The sequence below is a fragment of the Mirounga leonina genome, unplaced genomic scaffold, assembly GCF_011800145.1.
Source record: "Mirounga leonina isolate KUSES-001 unplaced genomic scaffold, KU_Mleo_1.0 Mir_53, whole genome shotgun sequence".
NCBI classification, from domain to species: domain Eukaryota; kingdom Metazoa; phylum Chordata; class Mammalia; order Carnivora; family Phocidae; genus Mirounga; species Mirounga leonina.
The window spans coordinates 66594328-66607615 of NW_023270807.1; the positions used below are offsets into that span (position 1 = coordinate 66594328).

A 13288-nucleotide genomic window follows, 5' to 3' on the forward strand; every position below is an offset into this window, starting at 1 on the left:
TTATCTTTATCTCCTCATGTCTCGTTTTATATATTTATTTGCTTAAATTCTTCTGTAAAAATGACAGATACTTTCTGGAACCTAACTTCTACCAGCAGTTTTTCAAGGGCAAAATCGGTTATGAGTTTTGGGTTTTCAGCATGGGACATTGGCGATCAAACAATCTTACTTGTTTTGTCATGGAACTCCACCAAATCAGAATGTTTTTTGCCCATTGCTTTTCCTAAGAAGAATGTTTTATTTTTGGCACAGTTCTCACAGTCCTGCGCCTTTTGCAATACCTTTTGAAGTTTATGGGGATGTGTTTCTTCTGAACTCCTTGCTGCAGATTGCCTCCTGGGTGTTGAGAGGTGTGCACTAAACCAATGCTAATTCCAAGATCCTACTGACACTCATTTGATAAGTTCTTAAATGACTCCTCCCTGCTAGACGCTGGGCTGAATGCTGCAGATGAAGCATGAAACATGATCTGTGCCCTCAGTTAGTAGCTAATGGTCTCATGGGTAGACAGATAACACAGTGTTGCAGCACATTGGAATAATGACCATTTGAGATGGGTGCCATAGAAATGTAGGCTCCAAACATCTGAATCACTAGCGAGGGTCTGAGCAGGCTTCCTGGGCTGGTGGGCCGTTAAGAGGTGAGCGGTAGTCAGATAGCTGAAGCAGAGAAGTGTGTTCCAGGCCGAGGAAACCACATGGACAGGGAGGTGGAGGTGTGACACAGTATATTATGTCTGGGAAACTGAACAAAAGGAGAGATAAAGGGAATGGAGGGAGAGGCTCAGGAGCCAGGTTAGGAAGAGGATGAACACTATCCTGAAATCTACCAGGAGCCATGAGAGGGTTTTAACCAAGGAAGTGACACGATAGGAGTTGTATTTTATTAAGCTTAATCCAGGAACTGTGTAGGGTGGAATGAAGTGGAGGAGGGGCAAGAGTGCAGACGGTCCCAGAAAGCTACATACTGTATAGCTCCCTTTCTGGGAAGTGGCCAGAATGGGCAGCGCCACGAGACAAAGTAGATTTGTGGTTGCCTGGGGCTGGGGGAGGAGGTGGTGGGGGTAACTGCTACAGGGTATGGGGATCCTTTTTGGGGTGATACAAATATTCTAAAATTAGGCATTAGTGATGGTGGTATGACTTTGTTAACTCAGGCCCACTCATTATGAATTTATTATCTCAATAAAGCTGTTGTTTAAAAAAAGTGGAGGCAGAGAGACTAGTTGGAGACTGTTGAAGTAGTCTAGGCAGGAGGAACCAAGGCAGAAACATTGGAATCAGACAGGGTGTAAAATAGGGATATTGGGAATGAGAGTTTGATGGAGCCACCTCAGCTGGGTCTGAGATTTGTGGCTCCCATCACAGAGTGGATGGTTGTGCTGTTTCATTAAGATCAATAATTCAGTAATGGAGTAAGATGCTCAGTTCATTGTTGCCATTTTAAATTTGTGGGGTTTGTGGGAAAGCCGGGTTTGGAGCTCCTGAGAGAGTCTCAGAGACCCGTGGGACTTCGGCATCCATGGGCTGTATGGCGGGAGCGGAGGAGCGGGGTGTGCAGCGGAGAATGGAAGGGGTGCCCAGACTGGTGGGAAGGAAGCAGGGCACAGAGTGTTTTCAGAGACAGGAGTGGTCAGCAGTGTTGGCAGCTAGTGAGAGGGCAAGCACATTAAAGACTAAAAGGTTTTCACTGGATTTAGCTGCAGAGTTTCACTGGAGTGGCAGGTGCTAAAGATGGATCATGATCACTGAGTAGGTGGCCATGTGGACTACTTTGCCCAAAAGCTTGGCTCTGAAGGGAAGGTGAAGGGGAGCCCCGGGAGGGGGCAGTTAGAGATTGGGGCAGTGAGTGTGTCTCCTCACTCTGTAGATGGGAGGCAGTATTTGGGTTGGGTCTTGAAGGAGAAGTGGGATTTGGGTGCAGGAAAATAATTGGAAAAGGCATTTACTACAGATATAGTAACTTCCATTGATTGATTTGAAAAAACAGCATCCACCCTTTACTGAGTACTTCCATGTGCCAGACGTGCATTCTCTGGTATTCCTCACCCCAGCCCTCTGACGACGGTATCGTGGTCACTTGCACTTAGAGGTGTGAACCCTGAGGAACAGAGAGGCGGCCTCACTGTGGGTGTCTGTGTGTAGGTCCCAGCAGACAGCTGCAGAAAGGAGCCTGGGCATATGGGGGAAGGAAGTGTCCATAGCTGGTAGAGTGGTACTTTTGAAAGCATTTACTGTATTATGATCATTCCCCTTTTATTAGGACCCAGCTGTGAATATTGTTGTGGATCAGTTGGTCTTCTTCTCAAGGGTCAAGAGAACCCTCTAATGGACACTTGTTGCATTACAGACTTTCAGCTTCCTTTCATTCTTTCCAGAGATTGTGTCTACTCTGCTCTAGGCTAGACCTTGGCGGGGTGATGCACACACGACGTGCGTGGCCCCCCTGAGTTCCTGGAGCAAAACTGGGGGCAGGAAAAATGAAGAACTCAAGAAGACAGGGAGAGTGACATGGGAAGAGGTTGGAAAGTTAGGAAGGGCCAGATTATACAGGACCTTAAAAGCCAAAATGAAGAGATTTTACTTTAAGTGTAGTGGGTCTTTGTTGGAGAATGACGTGGTCTGATTTCACATTTTTTTTTAAAGCTATATTTATTTGAGTCGGGGCAGAGGGAGAGAATCTCAAGGAGACTTCCCACTGAGCGTGGAGCCCAACACAGGGCTCAATCTCACGACCCTGAGATCATGACCTTAGCCGAAATCAAGAGTCAGGCGCCCCTGATTTCACATTTTATTTTTTATTTTATTTTTTTAAAAGATTTTATTTATTTTTTTTGAGAGAGCGGGAGCATGAGCAGGGGGAGGGACAGAGGGAGAAGAGGCTCTCTGCTGAGCAGGGAGCCCGATGCGGGGCTCGATCCCAGGAGCCTGGGATCATGACCTGAGCCGAAGGCAGACGCCTAACAACTGAGCCACCCAGGTGCCCCCTGATTTCACATTTTAAAGTCACTGTGATTGTATGTGGAGGAGAGATTCCTGGGCTAGAAGCAGTAATCCCTTCTCCACAGTAGTGTGTGCTGAGTCACAGTGAGGGGTTGCATTTCCGAGAGGCCTGTGAAGGAGGCAGAAGGCCTTCCGTGGGCCGTGTGGCTGTGGGGGGCCACCAGCGGGCCCCGCCTGTGAACAGAGTGCCACAGGCCCAACCCATGTGGACTCGCTCCTTTATATCACTCCCCGCCTCTGTCTCTCCTTTTTCCTGGCTCCCCTGCCCAACTCCCAACCGTTCAGTGTGGTTTTTGGTTCTTGGCTGTTCTCTGCTGCAGCCAACTCCAGCTCTGCCTGTTTGCTTATTCCCACTGTTCTTTCCCTCGCTGGCTGGCTGCCTTTTGGCCTCGCCTCTGAGAGCTGGAGCTCCCACTGCTTACCTTCCTTACCTTCTCGTCCCTGGTGGTGCGGACATACCTGCTCCCTGCTCTTGTCTGTGACAGCCTATCCTCACGGGGCTGTGACGGTTCTCTCCCCTCCCCGTCTCCTAGCAGCTGGGCACAGAACACACTTCACGACCTCCCACATGGTCTCATTTCTGGTCACAGTCATCTTGGGTCTGGGAGGCTGCAGAGCAGAAAAGCACAGGCTCTGGAGTGAGACATGATTTCACCCCAGTTCTTGTCACCAGCTGTCTCCAGAACCGGCCAAGGGCTGCGGTGAGGATTCATAGTGACAACTTATGTAAAGTGTCGGCCCAGAGTGCATGATTAATAAATCCTTCCTTTGATTATGTTTTAATAGTCTATCAAATACTGAAGCAGATCCTGATTTGGAACAGGTCTCAAGAAAGGAGACCTTGGTTATCCCGAACTAGACATCTTTGCTTATAATTTTTTTAAAGTAATCTGTACACCCAACATGGGGCTCAAACTCACAACCCTGAGATCAAGAGTTGCATGCTTTACCAGGTGAGCCAGCCAGGTGCCCCAGAGACCTTTGCTGATAGATAGACTCAACTTTTTGTTCAGGAGTCTCACGCTTTTGCTTCAGAGTTCTGAATGTAAACTCTGTCGAGGTCCTGGTTTCCAGGTATTTTCAGCCTAACCGTTTTAAATGCTGAGCAAAGAGATGACTAACTGCATTATATGGAATAATAATGGTTAAAGGCTTTCTGCTCTGGGTTCCTAGCTAGAAAAATCTGGAAACTTTATAGTGAATAAATTTGTAGGAGCAACACTTGAATCTAACTGTGGCCAGTTGTGTGTCTGCATCTGAAAATGCCTTCTGCTTATTCACATGCAGCTCATTTTTCTTCTTGAGCTATACTTAGATTCCTGAGCAAAACTTAAACAGACATTTCTCCAAGAATGTTCTTTTTGTGATAGAAATGGGGAAGGATAACAACAACAACAACAAAAAACCAATTTTTTTTGTTCTTTAAGTATGTAAACTAACTTAAGCAAGGGGTTCTATAATAGAACCTATAATATTGTGACAGAAGATATTTCCTTGGATGATTTTAAGAAAACAAAAGCAGGAAATACACCTCAACAGTGCCAGAGGCTAGAAGAGAATTAGGGACCTTTGAATACCTCATTTAAATCCAACCAGAGCTGCTATGTTTGAGGAGGGGAAAGAAGATTGTAGTAATATTAAATTTATTTATCTTTCAAACTGGAGCCCAGTATTTACAAATCAATATTTGATGTATGGATCAATATTTATTTGGGGAAGTGATGAAGTACAGAAACTCCCGTATGAACAGTTCACCAGCTATTTTCTGAGAGAGACTAAAGGATAAATGTGTAAATGCCTATGAACTCAATTCTTAATGAAAAACCAAGAAATTTTACTTTTAAATAACAATTTCTATTTAAGTTATTAAAACTTAACAATTTTGAATAAAAACTAGTAATTATTGTCAAATAATTGAAAAGAGAGAATATAGTTAATATAGTTTTACCTATAGTTTATAGGAGAACTCGTAGTCAGGTAAAGTATTAAGAAATTATAAGCTCAAATATATAGTAATAAATTTGAAAGGTGGGGAGGGGCAGAGGGAGAGGGAAAGAGAGAATCTTAAGCAGACTTCACGCCCAGTGCAGAGCCCAGCCGACATGGGGCTGGATCTCATGACCCTGAGATCGTAACTTGAGCCAAATCAAGAGTCGGATGCTTAACTGACTGAACCACTAGACACCCCTAAATCTGAAACTCTTAAGTTTTTTTTAAGATTTATTTGGCAGAGAGAGCACAAGCAGGGGGAGCAGCAGGCAGAAGGAGAGGGAGAAGCAGGCCTCCCGCCAAGCAAGGAGCCCAGTGTGAGGCCCGATCCCAGGACCCTGGGATCCTGACCTGAGCCGAAGGCAGACGTTTAACTGGCTGAGCCACCCAGGCGCCCTGAGTGAATTATTTTTTACAAAACTAACCAAAGAACAAAAACTGGAAGGGGCCAAAAATGTATAGAAAAATCAGGATAACTACCAGAAGTAAAGCACCTGGGTCACATGTTATGTAAATTTGTCCGAGAAAAACATTCATTTATTGAGCGCAATTGACTTGGTGCCAAGTAGTGTGCTAGGCTTTCAATAATTCACTCTGGTTCTCTTATCTTGGGAGAGTTTTTACTGAACAAAATAGTAAAAGAATAGGAAACATATTCAAAGGAAAAAATATTCTTGAAAGGTAACCTAGTGTAGTTACAGTGGCATGGTTGGGAATGTTTGGTCGGTGGCTTTACCAGTTAAATCCATGGAATGTGGCCCCACAATGTCCTGAAGTTTTATTCTAGATTCTCTGGAGTTTGTGATAATAGATGAGTTTCCAAGATTCAAATGACTTCCCATGTTTTTCTGCTTTTGTGTTTGTAGGTAGAGTTAAAAATGTATGTATAATTAAGACAATTAAAGTGTGGTTAGTTTATCAATGACAGTACTCCTTGTCATTTACCTACTTGTGATTTCAAATCACTTTCTACTTTCTATTTATTTTTAGATCTTTTTGTATAGATGGGAAACATCGGGAAGCCTTTTTACTTGCTCAAGGTCACAAAGAGCTGGAACCTGGTCTTGTTCCTCTGAACCTTAGTTCTTTCCAACCTACCAGGCTGCAAGCCCACTAATTACCCATGCAAAGAAATTATGCATGTGTTTTCACTGAAGTTGGGTTGGAGAAAATGTTTAAGTAGAAAATAAAAAGGGGCACCTGGGTGGCTCAGTCGGTTAAGTGTCTGCCTTCAGCTCAGGTTATGATCCCTGCTTTTCCCTCTTCTTCTCCTTCTGCGCCACCCCCCCCACTCATGCTCTCCCCCCTCTCTCACAAATGAATAAATAAAATCTTTAACCAAAAAAAAGAAGAAAAAATCAGGAGAATGGGAGATTGTGTTCTTTAGAAAATGTGAAGTGCCAGACTTTTCCAATAACTAACTCAGAGTCTTAAACTAATAATTATACCATAAAGTCATATTTTAATAGTGAGGAAGACAAATGCACTCAGCTGTATGGGATGATGGTGTCAAAAAGAGACCCAACCTGGAGTTTGACACTTTTTCAAGAGCATGTTTCTTACTGTGGGGTCCGTGGACCACTTGCGTCCCGGTCAGCTGGAGAGCTCGGCACTGCTGCTGTTCCTTCATCCCTGCACTCCTCCGCAGCAGGAAATCCTGACCCCTGGGAGGTTGTGCGCGGCTGCCCTGAGGCGAGCACCCAAGCTTGGTGGGCCCGGTGGGCCCTCGGAAAAACCGGAGAAGATGGTGATCCAGATGGCTGCTTTGTATGCTCTCTCCTTTCCTCCCCCGGCCCCTCGTCATTGGAGGTACCCTCTGGGAGCAGTTCCTCCTGCTCGCTGCTACCGCCTGTGCAGACCAAGGGTTCCCGGGTGGGCACATTTAGGCACAGTACTGAACGTCTCCCAGCATCACTGTCTGCAGCTATAAAATGGGCATCACATTAGTATCCACCTCATAAAGTTGTTAGGAGATCGTTAGCTAACGTGCTTGGAACAGTGCCTGGCATCTAATAAACACTAAGTAAATGATAGCTGCTATTGTACGCGTATTTTTAAAAAGGCTGATGCTTTTTGAAACATTTCTTCTGCTGACTAGTGAACTGTCAAGTTTTATTTAGTTCTTTGCCTAAAAAAGTTACTGAATTGCCTGCTCCCTTTTTTGCACCCACCGTACTTTGAATATACAACTGTGGCAACATCTAGAACACTTGATGTGCGCTCGTCTTCCATGTTTGTCCCCCCACAACCCAAGGGTAGGAACCAGGGCTTATTCACGTGGCATAGTATACAGCACAGAGCACAGAAACTACCCAATGGCAGGCAAAATCAAGAGTCTGGTTCTATTAACTACTGTTGAATGAACGTGTTCCGTGGCTCAGAATATTTCTCAGCCTTAACTCTGGGTGCTTAAATAGGGTATATCTGTGCTGGATCACCAGAAGACAGTGTTTGAAAATATCATTTGATAATCAGATTGATTTACATTGTCAAGTAAAATTGGGTTACATAATTTAGCTCTTAGGATGTTCTAGTAGAATATGTTTATGTTTTCATTTGCATATTATATACATATTTCCTATGGCAGTCAAAACTTAATTGGAATTTGAATAATCAAAATTCAGTACATATTTATGTAATATACATAGTTACTTATTTTAATCTCTCACTTGGTCTGCATATCTGGAATATGTCTGGAATATTGGCAGGCAACATATTCTAAATTATTTAAATAGCTAAACCTTCCGTCATCGTATTCCCCAAGCTGGAAGCTCTGTGATATGAAGTACTGATCTTGCTGGCATATTATCCTTTTGCAAAGGACTAACACCAGTAGAGTATATACAATTTCAAAATCGGATGTTTGATGAATGAATTTGAGCTGATTCTCAAAGAACAAATATTTATTGAGTACTGACCAGGTGTAAGATTCTTAAACCTTAGATTATCTAGTCCAAAGATGACTTTTGTACAGATTCTGACTTCAAAGAACTTACAGGCTGGAAGGGAAAGTAAGTATGTAAAAATACTTATTTTATTCTTGTCCCTTTATGGAAATTTTGAGAAAGTGCTAGGGGAACTTAGGGGAGATGATTATGGGAGTTGATTATATATATAAAATCAAGGTGGATTGGGCCAGGGAGGCAACTAACCAATAGTCGGCCCAAAGTCCTAAGCATGTTGCTCAGTAATTGTAACACCCACTTTTCCTGAGAGCAGAGTTGACATTGTGCTGTCTTGTCCTAGGTACTCTCCTTTCTCTTCATTGGTCTGATGTCCATGATGATTCCCCTATGTAGGGTCTTTGGGGCCCTCATTGCTGTCTGTCTCATCATGGGTCTCTTCGATGGATGCTTCATTTCCATTATGGCCCCCATTGCCTTTGAGTTAGTTGGCCCCCAGGATGTTTCTCAAGCAATTGGATTTCTACTTGGATTCATGTCTATACCCATGACTGTCGGCCCACCTATTGCAGGTAAATATAATGATTCTCTAGTAATTTACTAGATGGAAAATATATTACGATTTTTTGGTTACCATTCTTTTGCTTTTGTGTGTGCCTTACTGATAACATTTTTAATAAGACCAGCCTTGGATGACATATTGAAAAAGTTTGCTGAGGAGTCCCTCTTCTCCTTATTGGTAACATAACACACTCTATAACATGTTTAATTGTAAGCTTTTGGGCTTTAAGCTTTCACAATTGCTATATTTCATTTAGTATGTGTTTTGGAGAAATGGAAACATGGCTGCTTTTTAAAAAGAGATGAAGATTCTGAAAGATTTCTAAATACGTATGCTTTGTGTAAGAGATCATATCCCCCCCCCCAGAAATAATTAATGGAAAATACCATTTACTGGAAACAACTCAAATGTCCATCAATGGATGAATGGATAAACAGAATGTGGTGTAGCTATACAATGGGATATTAGTCAGCCGTAAAAAGGCAGGAAGTACTGTACCAATACATGCCACCAGGTGGATGAACCTTGAGAACATTATGCTAAGTGAAAGAAGCCAAATACAAAAGGTCACATACTGTAAGATTTTATTTATATGAATTATCCGGAATAGCTAAGTCCATAGAGGCAAAGAGCAGATTGGTGGTTTCCAGGGGCTGGAAGGAGGGGGATTAGGGAATAACTAACTGCTTAATGGGTATGGCATTCCCTTCTGGTGTGATCAAAATATTTTGGGACTAGATAGAGGTGGTGGTTGTACAACATTGTGAATGTGGTAAATGCCACAGAAATGGTTAATTTTATGTTGTATGAATTTCACCTTTAGAAAACTTCTGAATAGTATAAAGGTGCCTCATGTTCAATATTACTTGGGTGCCAATCTGCGTCACTAGATTTGATACAACTAGGATAAAATTCAAATGTATGTATTGTCATCTGAGTCTGGCATGTGAGGGGCTCAGTGAAAGTTCATTCTTATGTCCAGAACCAACACGTCTAGCAACTTTGCGAACTGGGAACCTAGTCATGAACAAGCACGCAGTCACTGAAGGTCACAGACTCCCTGTGGGAGAACCCTCCAGCCCTTCCCCTGTCCCCCAGGTAATACACTACTTACACTATTTTTACACCTTACAAGCTTAGATTTTTAGGGTTTCCACGTCTACAGCAGATTATAAGCCGCACTTTGGTAGGCATGGTGTTTGCAACTAGAAATAACTGAGAACAGACCAATGACAAGGGAGATAACCGGAAACTTCCGAAGTTAGGCAGAAAGCTCTTGGCTCACCAGGAGGTTCTGAGGGATCACAGGATTATAGCCAGACATGATAATTAGTGTTCAGAGGAGGAAGGGTTTAGTTATATACAGAATATTCTGATTCAGAAGATAAGAAAGTTGTATCTATATATTGTATATTTTAGATTTCTGTCTAGAATAAATGTACACCTTTTTAATGTGTCAGTACTTAATTGGACAAATTCTCAGCTGTTTATTGCAAAAAGTCTGATACTCAATTCAGTGTGTTCCCTGGACATTTCAGATAGGTGAGGTTTTATAGTAAGAGTTACAAAAGTTTAAAAACACTAAGATAACTTTTAAAATCTGGGTTTTGTGGGGTGCCTGGCTGGCTCAGTTGGTAGAGCCTGTGACTCTTGATCTCAGCATTGGGAGTTCAAGCCCCATGTTGGGTGTAGAGATTACTTAAGAAATAAAATCTTTAAAAAAAAATCTGGATTTTGTTAGAGAAATTAGAAACAAGGAGTATTCTGAATAACAGTTTTAAGAAGCAGAGCCCAAGGATCTATCAGAGTGCCAAACATTTTACTCCCATGTGCTGACAAGTATATTTAACAAAACTTTTTCATCTTAACTCTCAGATTTATAATTTTTCATGATTTTGAATTCTGATTTTAAATAGTTTCATGTTATTTCATAAACAAATAGGCCCAAGAAGGTTTGTTTGACATGTAGACACTGTGAGGTATGTATGTGTGTATGAGAGAAGTTTCAGCTTGGTAGTTTATCCACCTTCCCCTGAAATAAGGACCGTTATACCCTGGGTCAGAATACCCCAAAGCCCTTTGGTTTTGAAAAAGCCAAAGCTTGGTTACAAATATTTTTTCCATGTAATATCTTGGTACGCAAACCCGTAGGCCTGTAGTCTGTGATAAGATTAAAGATCTAAGATCTTTTCCTTTCTCATATCAGAAAAGGTTTATACTTCAGACCCATTTCCTAAGAAATGTGTGACTGATCTGAGACCCCTAAGAGCCACCCTTCTTCTCTCTTGGTGACAGTTTTTTCCCTTCCCAGGGTTACTTCGTGACAAGCTGGGCTCCTATGATGTGGCATTCTACCTCGCTGGAATCCCTCCCCTTATTGGAGGTGCTGTCCTTTGTTTTATCCCCTGGATCCACAGTAAGAAGCAAAGAGAGATTGACAAAACCACCGGAGGAGAAAAGATGGAGAAAATGTTGGAGAATCAGAACTCTCTGTTGCCAAACTCACCTGGAATCTTTAAGAAAGAATCTGACTCTGTTATTTAATGTCTTATATACCTCCACCAGACTGAACTTGCTTTCAGAAGTTTAAGCAAGTTTTCCTTTTATATAAATTGCAGATTTCTTATTTTTTTAATCTCATCCTAAGACTAGCACAATAATTGGGAACTAGAACGCTTATTACTACAAGAACCATATTCTGCCACTGAATAGCTAGCTGTCTGGTATTTCCATGAGTGTGGGGGCAGAGAGTCTGGTATATGAAAACTTCCGTCGGAAAGTCAAATATTGTGAGCATTGATGCTATCTCAGTAAAAAGCAACTCTGGAAACTGTGAATGCTAATAAGCTTGTACAAATATTTAAAAATACCTCAAGCTATAATGAAAGGGTTGCAATTTGGTTAGGACTGGAACTGTGTTTGTTGTCTCACGTGATGTTTTTAATTCTGGTATCTCTGTTTTAATTTCTTCTGCTGTTTGGAAACTTTTTACAAGATTCAAGCCTGGATTCTAGATAATGTCAGACCTACCAAAACCTCAAGTCTGTGTTAAAGCTGCTTGCCTGCTCTTAACTAGGATCTGAGGTTAAGTTCTTCTGCCTTGCTCCGGTGTCCGGGGGGCTTCTGGGAGAGATGGCAGCGCTGTGTCGGCATTCAGAGCGCGGCGCGGAAGGGATCACGGTTGTAAGGGCAGAGCAGTTCAGGAGGCGGGCATTTCTCCCACTTCCATTTGCTTCCTTTCGGTTGGCCGTGTGTTGATTACTCAAGTAGCCAGAAACCCCCCAGATTTCTGAACTTGTTTAAAGTGTAACAATAAAGTGAAATAGAATGAATCAAAGAGATTCTGGCCATCTTAACGTAGAGTTTTTCTGACTTTGTTAGCACTAGGACTTGACATTTCCACAGTCTTACTGAGCATGTTACCAAGTTGCAGTTTCAGGTACAAATGGGGAAAAAAAAGTCTTTGTATTCATGCAGAAAATATTTCTGATAGAAACAATTGCTCCAGTTTGTTTATAAAATTAATGGGTCTTGAAAAGTTAAAAGGACTTATAAAGAGAAACAACTTCTGTATTCCAAAATTTACTGGCAAAAATTTGCATTCTTCGGTATTTATCCTAGCCCGCTCCCCATTAACATTCCCAGTATTTTTTCTCTTTATGCAGAGACACTTGTATGAAAGCTATTAAAGTTTTAAAGACCTAAAATTAAAACCAAAGTCATGCCATGACCTATACTCATCTACAAAAAATAGGAACACTTTCCTCATCCTGAAATTATACTTTAGTACATGTTTCTTATTTATGTCTTTGAAAGTTAATAATATGCAAAGTATATTTAAATCCTAAGTATAAATGCGTATTAGAACTTCCTCAAATGTAGCTTGTTCACCTGGGAAGAATGCTATCTTTTTCTAAAGCACCTCCAGGATCCATCTGTTTCGAACTTCTCTGGAAGGACAGAAACTTAATCTCTTATCTCCCTACTTTTCCTTTAAGCTTCTCTTCTTTGTCTTTAGCTGAGGATGTAGAAACCTGAAGAGGATATGGATTTGGAGTTGTTGATGGGGGAGGGGGGGGGAAGGCAGGCCACATAGGGGGCTGGAGGGAAGTGAGGTGGTTAATTAAACAGCTAGAAACCCAGAAGTTCAAAGTAGGAATACCAAATGTGGAATTTATTATTAATAGGATTTTAAATTATTTTTGATTGTGAAGATATTCAGCAGTTCACTATGACATACACATGGTTGTAACTTTCAGTACTTCTGTATTTCATATTTAGGAAACGGGTAATTTGTTTTTTTGGAGGGTTATGTTGCTTAAAAAACAACTATATTTTGACCATATACTGCCCTTTCATATTCTTATTTTAAACTTTTAGAAAATGACTTAGAGGGGCACCTGGGTGGGTCATGATCTCAAGTTGTGAGTTCAAGCCCCGCATCAGGCTCCATTCTGGGCGTGGAGTCTGCTTGAGATTCTTTCTCTCCCACTCCCCCTCCCCACGCACATATGCTCTCTCTCTAAAAAAATAAAAACAAAAAACTTAGAAATGATACTATATTATTGGGTTCTGCATTTATCCATGCCTAGTTATATAAAACATTATTTCCTCATTATTATCAGTGCTTTTGAGATCAGCAAAAACATACAACTAAGACCAATCATCAAACCTGCCATTATAAATTTTTTTTTATAGTTTTTATAGTTTTAGCACAGACTCCTAAGACTTGTCCCTGCTCCTGCCAATTTTACAGAAAGAATTCTAAAAGAGAAAATTTACTCTGTAGAGACTTCCAAAATGTTTTCCCTTTCAAAATTTGGCTGATTTTA

At 41.6% G+C, this 13288-nt stretch overlaps 1 protein-coding gene across 1 annotated transcript in view; it reads left to right on the plus strand.

Moving 5' to 3' along the window:
- Positions 1–12520, plus strand: part of SLC16A10 (solute carrier family 16 member 10) — a 112804-nt gene extending 100284 nt beyond the window's left edge. Inside the window, exons 5-6 of the mRNA XM_034991837.1 lie at positions 8238–8466; positions 10768–12520. Coding sequence (XP_034847728.1) covers positions 8238–8466; positions 10768–11000 — 462 coding nt within the window. The 3' untranslated portion in view covers positions 11001–12520. The remainder of the gene's footprint in view (positions 1–8237; positions 8467–10767) is intronic.
- Positions 12521–13288: the final 768 nt, after the last annotated feature.